At 43.8% G+C, this 12,122-nt stretch overlaps 1 protein-coding gene across 4 annotated transcripts in view; it reads right to left on the bottom strand.

The window, feature by feature from the left end:
* GSG1L (GSG1 like) overlaps positions 1-4,412 on the bottom strand; it is a 118,885-nt gene extending 114,473 nt beyond the window's left edge. For all 4 annotated transcript variants that reach the window (XM_037911179.2, XM_043524280.1, XM_043524281.1 and 1 more), the window contains exon 1: positions 3,640-4,412. In XM_037911179.2, coding sequence (XP_037767107.2) covers positions 3,640-3,940 — 301 coding nt within the window. In that variant the 5' untranslated portion in view covers positions 3,941-4,412. The remainder of the gene's footprint in view (positions 1-3,639) is intronic.
* Between the last annotated feature and the right edge of the window lie 7,710 nt (positions 4,413-12,122).

The following is a 12,122-nucleotide window of genomic DNA, read 5'->3' as shown; positions in this document are numbered from 1 at the left end:
CCCAAGGCTGCGCTAGGCCTGTCCTGTGCCTGACGGCTGTGGAGGTAGCCTTAGCTTATCCACTCCAGCATGGCTTTGTCTCCTGAGCACAGCTCTTAATGAAGGGCATATACAGGCTTTCCTTCTACTGCTGACTTACCTCAATGTGTAAACTGGACTGAATTCACATGGTGAAGAGATACCCAGGAAATCTGGGGTATAAACAGTAGTGGACTGAGCCTGGCTAGGAAAACTGGAATAGCCTGCAACAAACTCAGAGGAGCTTGATTGGCCCTAGTTCTGGTCTGAGTGCCACCGGGCTCTGGCTAAGTCCTGCTCTTCTTTCAAAATCAGTGAGAAAAATGCCCTTTTTTCGTAAAGTTTTATTTTTCCGTACATTTTTATGATCCAGCATTTGCCTTCATTCCACTCCAAGCAGGTCTGAGAGGATGATCCCAAATCAGGAGTTCCATGCACATTCCTTCCCTCACCTGAGCAAGATGGCCCAAGTTTACCCTTCTGTTGAATGAGCTTTAGTGGTTTACTAATTCTTAAAGTACCACCTTAGAAAGCAACACGTCCTGTCCTGGCCATCCAGTAAGCAAGCAACCCAGTGCTTTGGGATAGTGCCGACCTCGTGATGTAATCAAGCTCCCAGCCAAGACAGCTCCAATTTATAGACTATTTGACCTGTTTTACTACAGCCCCTAAACCCTAAATCCTGCCCAAAGAATCCTTGCTTTAGCTCTGTATGGAATTCTACTCTTTCGGGTCTGACGAATCCTTTTCCATTTTGCTTTGAGTCATCATTTTGCACTCAGGGCTAGATTAAGGAGATCTGGGGTTAGGCACACTCCTACCTGCAGTTCCCCCAGACATCACCCCAGAGGATGCTGAATCAGTAGCCTCTCCATCTCTCCCAGAAGTGATGGGAGCAACACACCTGCTTTCATTGAGAGTGTAGGGCCAGGCAGCTTCCTCCCTGGCGGTAGCGGCTGCTGCTCCTGCCTCTGCTGGAGGCTCACTGCAGCCGTCATTGCCTCGGGGACACCTGGGCCACATTTTCAAGCTTTGTTTTGCAACCACATGGACTAGAAAACAATTTTTCAAAATTTAAGCTTAGATTCTGGCATCATTGCACAGCTTGGGGAGCAAGGGCCATAGGCGTGGGCCTATAGTGCCTTCATCCAGCCCTGTTTGCTTGTCTATAACACCTTCCATCCAGGTGAGGTGAGGTTGGAAAATACCATTACTCCCATTTTACAGTCAAAGAAACTGAAGCACAAACTGGTGAAGTGTTTTGCCCAAGGCGGCACAAGGAGTCAGTGACCAAGCTGGGAATGGAAACTATCTGGAAACTATCCCTGGAAAAATCATGGAGCAGGTCCTCAAAGAATCAATCCTGAAGCACTTAGAGGAGAGGAAAGTGATCAGGACTAGACATGGACTAGAAAACAATTTTTCAAAATTTAAGCTTAGATTCTGGCATCATTGCACAGCTTGGGGAGCAAGGGCCATAGGCGTGGGCCTATAGTGCCTTCATCCAGCCCTGTTTGCTTGTCTATAACACCTTCCATCCAGGTGAGGTGAGGTTGGAAAATACCATTACTCCCATTTTACAGTCAAAGAAACTGAAGCACAAACTGGTGAAGTGTTTTGCCCAAGGCGGCACAAGGAGTCAGTGACCAAGCTGGGAATGGAAACTATCTGGAAACTATCCCTGGAAAAATCATGGAGCAGGTCCTCAAAGAATCAATCCTGAAGCACTTAGAGGAGAGGAAAGTGATCAGGAACAGTCAGCATGGATTCACCAAGGAAAGGTCATGCCTGACTAATCTAATCGCCTTTTATGATGAGATTACTGGTTCTGTGGATGAAGGGAAAGCAGTGGATGTATTGTTTCTTGACTTTAGCAAAGCTTTTGACACGGTCTCCCACAGCATTCTTGTCAGCAAGTTAAGGAAGTATGGGCTGGATGAATGCACTATAAGGTGGGTAGAAAGCTGGCTAGATTGTCGGGCTCAACGGGTAGTGATCAATGGCTCCATGTCTAGTTGGCAGCCGGTGTCAAGTGGAGTGCCCCAGGGGTCGGTCCTGGGGCCGGTTTTGTTCAATATCTTCATAAATGATCTGGAGGATGGTGTGGATTGCACTCTCAGCAAATTTGCGGATGATACTAAACTGGGAGGAGTGGTAGATACGCTGGAAGGGAGGGATAGGATACAGAAGGACCTAGACAAATTGGAGGATTGGGCCAAAAGAAATCTGATGAGGTTCAATAAGGATAAGTGCAGGGTCCTGCACTTAGGACGGAAGAACCCAATGCACCGCTACAGACTAGGGACCGAATGGCTAGGCAGCAGTTCTGCGGAAAAGGACCTAGGGGTGACAGTGGACGAGAAGCTGGATATGAGTCAGCAGTGTGCCCTTGTTGCCAAGAAGGCCAATGGCATTTTGGGATGTATAAGTAGGGGCATAGCGAGCAGATCGAGGGACGTGATCGTTCCCCTCTATTCGACACTGGTGAGGCCTCATCTGGAGTACTGTGTCCAGTTTTGGGCCCCACACTACAAGAAGGATGTGGATAAATTGGAAAGAGTCCAGCGAAGGGCAACAAAAATGATTAGGGGTCTAGAGCACATGACTTATGAAGAGAGGCTGAGGGAGCTGGGATTGTTTAGTCTGCAGAAGAGAAGAATGAGGGGGGATTTGATAGCTGCTTTCAACTACCTGAAAGGGGGTTCCAAAGAGGATGGCTCTAGACTGTTCTCAATGGTAGCAGATGACAGAACGAGGAGTAATGGTCTCAAGTTGCAATGGGGGAGGTTTAGATTGGATATTAGGAAAAACTTTTTCACTAAGAGGGTGGTGAAACACTGGAATGCGTTACCTAGGGAGGTGGTAGAATCTCCTTCCTTACAGGTTTTTAAGGTCAGGCTTGACAAAGCCCTGGCTGGGATGATTTAACTGGGACTTGGTCCTGCTTTGAGCAGGGGGTTGGACTAGATGACCTTCTGGGGTCCCTTCCAACCCTGATATTCTATGATTCTATGATTCTATGATTCTATCTCCTGTCACTCAGTCCTGTGCTTTCACCAGCATTTCCTCCGCTGGACTTTGGTTAGCTTGTGACATGACCTAGGGTCATGTCACAATAAGTGTTACTAGAAACACACGATTGGGACTATTGTCTGAGTGGAACCATGAGCTTCACCCTCCCCCTGAAATCCAGGACAGTGTTTTCAGGATATTTAAGGGGATGCTTGGGATTGGGTAACTGAACCCCAGAACCTCTGCAGCTACTATCAAGACCTTGTCTTTTGTATGATATGTGGAGTGACTCATGAAAGGAAATCACTGACTGGCCTCTGGAAGCAAGCAAGCAGCAGGACCAGGGCTTGCTAGCACATATTTGTCTGAGGTTCAGCTGATCTCTCAGCACACCCTCACTGCCTGATTAGCAGACAAACAAGCAAAGTCTCCTCCTCGCTATGAACAGGTTGTTTCCCCTCTGTCCTGTTTGGAACAATGAATTGCTAAAATTCTCAGGCTTTCATCTGCCGAGAGTTTACAGTTCCAAATAGCTCCTCTAATTATTCGTTAAGCTGCTGAATAAATAGAAAACAATGCAAGCTGAAAGGAAATAGTCTTGCCACTTACCAGCAGCATTGATATTTTCCTCACAGGAGTACCAGATCCCAGTGTGGAAATACCGGAAGAGAAAGCGGTCATCCCCCGTCTCCCAGCTATAGTGCACCACATTCTGGTTTGTCTCATTGGCCGTCTCATTCCCACTGTAGTTGAGGCAATTTGTCTTCTTGTCTTTCCCACAGTTTGGCTTGGGGACCCTCTGAGTCCCTTCACACCAGTGGGTTGTGATAAAGGCTGTGGTGGAGAAGAGGAGAGCCATCAGGTTCAGACTCACTGCTAGGAGGGCTCTGCATCTTCGGTTTGTCTTCATGGTAACCCGCCCCCTCCTGCAGAGAAAAGAAATCAAATGTGGGGTTTGGGGGCTTGGAAGTTCAAAGCCCGTCACAATTCAGAATGTGGTTTTCCAGTCACAGAAACTCTCGGCTTCTTCCAATCTGTTGCTGAAACAGTGAAGGAAATGCTGCAGCCATCCTCCCATTTTCCTCTTTATTTGAAATCCCGTCTTGGTGTGTTACAAGAGCAGCTGCAGCCAGCAGAAATGTAGCTGTATTGTGGTGTGTGTTGTGGCTAAGAGTGCTGAAAGGCTCAGAGAAGGTCTGCCTCAGAGGCAGCATGAAGAGCAACTGAACATCTGCTAGCGTAACACACATGATGCCGAGGAGCTATGCAGCCTTCTCCAGGGGGAGACACCTGCAGGCTGTGGGACTACATTGTACTTGACTCCAAAATCAAGCAGGAGACAGACAGCAGGGGCTGCTTCTGCATGCCATCAAAGTCATTTGTGAATCTCGGCTGTTACTGCATCATGCTGACAGCTGAACATTACGGAGGAGGCGGGGGAGGAAGCCTCATTTTATATTCAAATTAACAATTATTCAAGGCTAAGGAGCCCATTTTCGGAAGCTGTGCATGAATATTTACCCAGAGGAAGGGGGAATTCAGTATGATTACAGACTTTTTATGGTGTCTTGAGTAAGGAACAAGGCAGGGAGCTGATCCTCCTGTTACGTTACGTGGTGTAATTCCTCTGAGTTCAGCCAAACTACTCTCGATTTACACCTATGTGAAAGGAAAATTAGGCCCAAAGGTGATTAATTACTAAAATGCCATAATTAGTAGGAAAAACATAATCCCACAGTAGCAAATGGAGGCCACTGTTACAGACTTATTTCCAGATATAGCACATACAGGTGTGTCTCATGAAATAAATCTGTAGGATAATTCCACTTTCTATGGATGAAGAGAATTAACTTAGAACAAACTGTGATCTTTGCACCTTTGTGTCTGCCTCTTGCCTGCCAGCTGATAAGAGGAACTCCTTAAAAAGACCAGATTCACAAGGAATGATGTATTGACCATCATTGTCCACCTGTTTACTGCATTTCTGATCAGCGTACAATCTTTTATTCAGAATTATTCAGTGAATGCTCAGCCTGCTTGTAAACTGTCTCAATGAGCACTGTTGTGAGAATTTGATATACAGAATTCCAAATCCAGCTGTGTGGTTGGTCACCTTAGTCACATGGTATTGTTTTTGTGCCCTTATCAGATAAGCATAACTTTTTGAACAGCAGAAGTTGCACAAACCTCTGGGGCTCTGATCTTTTTAGAGGGCCTCTGGAAGCGCTTTAGGGACATACCCGATAAGTGTTATGCAACTTGTATGACATCACAAATTTGACAAAACTCTTTTGTTTGGAAAAGTTTTGACTGACTCTATCCATTTCACTACTGTGCCTTATGTTCCATAGAGAAATGTGGGGACCATACCAAAATAATATCTGAACGTAAGCATTCTAAAGCTGAGGCAATGCCACCACCAGAGAAGCAGCAGCAGCAAACACTGTAGCTGGACACACCTAGGGGCTCCAGGAACAGCTGTAGCAGGCTGGGGGTGGAACAAAGCTGTTCTGGGCTCCCTGTGACCATTCCAATAGACTCAGCACACGGTTCCTATGGCCTCTGCCCCCTGTGGACACCAAATAGGACAGGAGTTTCCCCGATTTATGGAGGGAATGGAGAGAAAGCCAGGCTAGGCTCCCCGCAACGACCTCCCAGACCTCGCACCTAACTCTAGTGCCCCTTTCCCCGCACTCCTAGGAGAAGAGCCTTCACCTGCTGGCAGTTAATGAAAGTAGTACTGTAACTCACGAACAGGTTGCCTGTCCCGGAGGTTCAAACACTACTGATGCTGGACAGTGGAGCTGTTAGCCACTTCATATGTGTTAGGTATAGTATACATCATCTTAATAGGTATTATGCTCATGGTATTTATGATATACATCATATATGTCGTGCTAGGAAGTTATGTTAACTGAATGTATTATGCTTTTTCCACAATTCTGTTCACCCATATCAGTATCCCATAACACTTTGCAAACCCAAAGTCAGCTTTGGCATTAGAAAATAGGAAACCTGTCAAAATCAAGATACATGAATAATGTGTAGGTCCTAGCACATGCTGGGATGTCCCTCTTCACCCAACTGATTTAGAATGTAATAACAAAGAGATAAGGAAAAGTACAAAACAACAAGTTAAGGAATTTGTATGAACTGATGGGTTGGATCTTAGGTGATGTATAAAGTGCTTTTAGCTTGTAAACAACCCTACTATAAATAGAGGTAATTTGAGAATGTATCTTTGAAGCTCACCTATCATGTAAGATCAACAAGCTTCCCAGAGGGAATTGCATATAACCCTATGTGACAGAATGTACCCCTGTATTCACACTCTACCCACTCTTGAAATAATCTTTGTACAAAGTGTGCCTTGTATGATATCATCTAAAAACTCATAATTTGCTGGTCAGTATCATCCTGATAAAATGTGTGTGTGTGGAAGGGTGGACTAGGTCCAGAGGCCTCCTGCTGGAGGCTTCTTGGCCCTGCATCACGCTGTCCCAGAATAAAACAGCAAGAAGTCCTCCAGGCAGCCTAGAGTGGCTGTAGAAGAGCGGCCAATCAGAGGGGCTGCTGGAGTGACCAATAAGGGGCCAGAAGGGCCAGATAAAAGGCAAGCAGCAGAGCAGAGCCTTCAGTTGCTGTGTAGAGCTTGATGAGGGAGGACTAGGTGGCTGGACGGCCAGCTGGCCTGTGGATAGGTTACTGCAGAGAGCTCACCAGACAGAACTGACCCCAGCAGAGGCTGCCAAAGACTGGGGGCCTGGCTGTCTGACTGGATAGAATAGCAGCAGAGCTGTCAAAAGGACAGTGTGGGCAGGCTAAGCCAGGGGACTGAGTATAAAACCTGCCCAGACCAGATGAGGGTACTGAGATGGGCCCTGCTGGTCTGGTAGTAGACTGAGCATAGGGAGGGATGCTGAAAAGGTCACCAGTTGAGGGTACCAAGATAGGCCCCAGTTGAGTGGTTGAAGAAGACAGTGCCTTTGGGAGAAGCCTTAGAGCTATGGCCCCATACCAGGGCTGTGATAAGAACTAAGGACTGTATACCCCAGAAAGGGGGACAGCGTTTGTGGCTTAGCTGGAGGGCTGAGCTGCTGAAGACCAGCCAAGAGAACCACCAGCCATAGGGAGGGGGGCACTTGCAAGAGGTGGGTGCCACCCTGTTGAAAGAACAAAAAACCGAAAGCAGGCTCACACCTAACCAAGAGAAAGGGGGCCATCCACTAGAGGTGGGTTCCCTCCCCCCCAATGAAAAGAACTGTTTGCAGGCACTATTGGACAGAGGCAAAGGGGAACACTCAAGAGGCAGGTGCTGATGCCATTACAATGTGGCAACATTTAATATGAAGTCATAAGATTCCCATGTATGGTGTTCACACATATTCCAAATGGAGGTTGGCAAACAGGTCTGTCCTAAGCAAAGGAATATGTGCTTGCCTTAATTTGCATTTAAGCAGTAAATAGAATCATCAATCAGGAATGGAAACAAGGGACACCCAAACAGGTGAGGGGAGTGGGGGAAGCAGCAAGGAACATCTTTCCCCCTAGTCTCTTGGTACTCAGCTGAAAATGTTTTTAAGAGGGGGATTGACACTATAACAAGGAGGGACAAACACCCCAAGGGTTCCCCTTCCTCTCTCCTAGCCCATTGCATTCACGGCACCTGAAGCAACAAGACAAAGGAAGCATTTGTGGATACTTGGAGAAGGGGTCCTGACCTAAGAAGTTGGGTCAGTAAGACTGCTAAAAGCATGTGCTGAGAAAACTTTGCTTTGAATGTATAATAGTGTGTTAATCTAGGCATCAGTTGCATTTTATCTTTATTTTTCTTGTAACCATTTCTGACTTTTGTATTTCATTCTTGTATTCACTTAATCTCTCTTTTTAGTTAATATACTTTGTTTTATCTAATCCAGTGTGTTTAAATTGAAGTGTCTGGGAAACTGCATTAAGGGTGGCAATTTGTGTGCATATTATTGCTATTAAAGAAATAACAAACTTGTATTGTCTGGGACAAGGTTGGGTACTGCAGGACATACATTTCTGGGGGGAATCTAAGACTGTAGGTGTGTTGTGGTCACCCTGCAGTATAACCAAGGCTTGTGAAAGCCACACTGCAACCCACTTGTGGCTGGCAGGCTGCTCTCTCTCTCTCTCTCTCTCTCTCTCACTCAGGGTGTGGTTTGCATGCTGGAAGGCTTTGTGAGTGGCCAAGGTGCGAACTCTTTCAGCAAGGCATCGTAAGGCACCCAAGGTTACAGAGTGGGATCACACCGCTGCTCACTAGGCTAGATTGTACTCTGAGACTTGGGCAGCAGATAGGATCCTGGATGCTTAGAATGAGGCTGCAGTGCAGATGCCCAGAGACAGAACCTTAGGCACATCTGGAACTTTTACTGCAAAAACTTAGGTGCTGAGCATGCTTAGGATTAAGCAGCAACCATGCATGGATCACAGTGGAGCCTAAAACTAGTGCTTAGGCACCTGACTACCTTTATGGATCTGGACTAAGGTACCTAATTCCCATTGGTGGATGCCTAGGCACTTTAGAAAATCCCACTAGACATCTTAAGGTGCATAAATACCTTTAAAAATCTACCCCTTAGGTACCTTTGACAATTTTACCAGATCTATTTTCAAATCTATTCATAAAACAATGTTGATTCATATTAATTATGCTACCTTTCTTTACTGATTGCATCCCATATCAGCCATTTCATGACTTGGCCCAGGATTGATGACATTCTCACTGGCCTATAATTATCCAGGTCATCCTGTTTATGCTTTTAAAATCTTGGCCCAAGATTAGTGTTTTTTTTTCTAGTACTTCTCCAGTATTTCAAAAATTTATTAAATATCAACATCAGTGGTTCAGAGTTCCTTGGTCAACTCTTTTTTTAAAATTTGTGAATGCCAATTATCCAGTCCTGCAGATTTAAAAATATTTAGTGCCAGCAGTTGATATTTAACATTCTCCTTAACTACTGTTGAAATAGTAATTATACTTCAAGATATGAATACATCATCAGACTTCTTTTCAAATACAGAACTTAAATATTTATTTAACTCTTCTGTTTTTTTCTGCATCATTATTGACAATTTTACCATCTCTCTCTTGTAAGGAACTGACACTATTACTAGGATTTGATTTGTTCCTAATATAGTCTTTTGTTGGCCTAACCCTTCTGTTTATAGATATGTCAGACACCTTTTGCTTCTCTTTAGTCTCCTTTCTATTTTCACTCCTTCTTAACCAATACAGTTTTAAAGTAACCATCTTCTTTCATTATTGGACAATTGGGTTTTTTGTTTTTTGCATCTATTAAAGTTTTCTGAAATGACTTCAAATGATCTTTCCCATTGTTTTGTTTAGATTTTTCCTCCCAGTCAATTTTGCTCATAACTCTTTTCAGCTAAGGGAAAATGGAATTCTTGTGTGTATGCGTATATACACACACAAACGAGACGGGGGAGAGAGGTGGAGGGATTTTTTTAAAAACTGAGGTTTTTTTTTTTTTTAAATGTGTTTCAAGATATAGTAATAAACCTCACATTTCTCAGGAGGTGGGGTTTAAGAAGGCCTATTACATGGGGGAATAAAAATCCTCTTATGTCAGGGGAGGATCAAAAAACCCTATTTTGGGAAGTTGAATAAAAAATACCCTATATCAGGGAGGAATATAAAAAAACCCTTATATGGGGGAAGCGGGGGGCAGCAGAAGTAAGACTTTTCCATGGTGGGGATTTAAAAGGTCCCACCACCTCACCCACATGTGTAAACCTGTCTATCGTAATGGGGGATACATAGATAGATGAAACTTAAAGGTGAAACAATTGTCATATCATCTGAGAAATTTAATGAGACTGAAACCCATACCTGTTCACACAAAGTACAGACCGAACCACCACTCCCCATCAAGCCACTATCCATGCAACTGCTGTTGCCATTTGTCTCTGTAATCCTGGGGCCACATTGATCAAATTCAAAGCTGAGAGAATTCTCACCTTTAAATTTTGTCTCTTACCTCCCCATGATTTGCAAAGGTCTTTTCATGTACCGATGACTGTGCAGCTGTGGTGTGGCTCTTCCTTTTTGTGAGGGACATTCAGGTTATAAATCCCTGGATTTTTAGAATTTTTTTGTGGGAAGAGGTTGCAAGATTTTAGTACTGTCCAGATATGTGGATCTGGAGCGAGGGGAGAGTCAGAGATCATGTCCAATTACAGGCCTATGTAAGTTGTGGTGGGTTCCATTGTGATAAAGGGGAAAGAGAGAAGGTTTATGGGGAAAAGATCAAGAGCTCAGTTTTGCAAATGCTGTGCTAAGGGGATGGCTGAACATACACAAGGAGGTGTCAGATGCAGGTTTGGTTGGAGGGAGCCATGTCCCAAGTACAGAGAGAATTTTACATTGACTCAAAATATCTAGTTGAGGTTGTGCAAGCAAATAAGATTGCCTAGCGATGAGGGGCAGACAGAGAAAAGAAGGGGGCCAATGATGTGCATTCTGTGGGGCCCCAGGGAAAGTTGGATGGAGAATGATCCATCTAATGAAACACTAAAACCAACTGGAGAGAGAGGAGGAGATCCAAGTGAGGGTGGAGCCACAAAACCTGAGTGAGGAAAAGTGTTAAAGTATGGTAGACCGTTATAAAAGCATTGAATGTTCCCATATTAGTCCACCCTCAACACCCATCCCCATGCCTCGAGTACCCAACATAAGAACTTTCCCCTCGTCTTGCCTGAGGGTGCTGCCATTTCGTGCAACAATATTTCAAACAATCTGGGCCAAATTTTGCTCTTCTTTATACTACAGCAAATCTGAAGTACACAGGTGTAAAGAAGAGCAGAAATGGTTTACTGCATTTCTATATGTAGACCTAAAAAAAAAAGTCAATTAGTTTCTCAGACAGTTTTTGTATTAATATCCACTTTTAATATTATTGGACTACCAGTCTATAGAGAAGCAGTTGCTGCCAAGGAGCTATTTAAAGATACTATAGCCGTGATAGAAATTGTACTTCCCCGTAGCATTCCGAAAGCTTCTACTTTACTACTACAGATGATGCCACATAAATACAACTTAATCCTGATATCTGAACTGCTTTCTGTAACACATGTATGATCTTTCCATTTTTATGCATTTTCAAATCTGATAAACTGGGATTATACAGAGAGGAATGGTTGATGTGTTCCAGCGTGAGAAAAAACAGAGAACCAATTTCCTTCTTTTCAATTAATCCCAACATACACTACAGAAAGTCCCCGTGATTAAGCGAAGCTGACTTTCATTACGAAAAAGATAAATTTCAGGATAAAACCATCCTGATTTTTGGCCAGCTGTGCTTTAGGTTCAGCATTTTATGACTTTTGAGTTTCTAAAGCTGTTTATTGTAAAAAAAAAAAAAAAAAAAAAACCTAAGAAAATGCCAGAGAGAACGTTCTTGCATTGTTTGCAAATATCCATTGGCCAAGATTTTCATAATCACTAGTGATACTTGATACCTTAATCATAGCCTGCCCAAATTTTGGGACATAAATGAGCCTGGTTTTCAGAAAATGCAGAGCACCTGCTTTCTGAAAATTCAGCCCTTCTAATCTGCATTGAGTTGGACACCTTCTGTGGCTCCCATAATCAAAAGATATTTTTAAGGAACCCTGGCTGAGTTCACCATATATCAATGTCTATCACTTTCACACCAACTGGCATTCTGCCGGTCTCTTGATGCTGTCATTTTAGAGATGTAGAAACCTGGGGAACTTCTAATTTTCATTGTCATGATTAGGTTAGGTCATCTAATCATGCTAGTAATTATATTATACAACCAAAAGTCATGTTTCTACATGAAACAAAGGGATAATTCACAAAGCAGCCTGTCTTAAAGAAAAAGCTCAAGAACCCAAGACTTTAAATAAAATACAGAGAAAACACAGAAAAACATTAAACAAGTGCATCTAAGCTATTCTAAAGCTTCTACAATTCCTCCATGAGACATATTTTATTAATTGTAAGTTATGTTAATAAACATTGATCACTCTCTCTCCAAGAGAGACTCTAGACCTCTGGAAAAATAATGCAAACATGGCAC

Source organism: Chelonia mydas, chromosome 10 (genome assembly GCF_015237465.2).
Source record: "Chelonia mydas isolate rCheMyd1 chromosome 10, rCheMyd1.pri.v2, whole genome shotgun sequence".
NCBI classification, from domain to species: Eukaryota; Metazoa; Chordata; order Testudines; family Cheloniidae; genus Chelonia; species Chelonia mydas.
The sequence above is the reverse complement of the archived record's forward strand: the minus strand, read 5'-3'. Positions and strand labels throughout refer to the sequence as shown.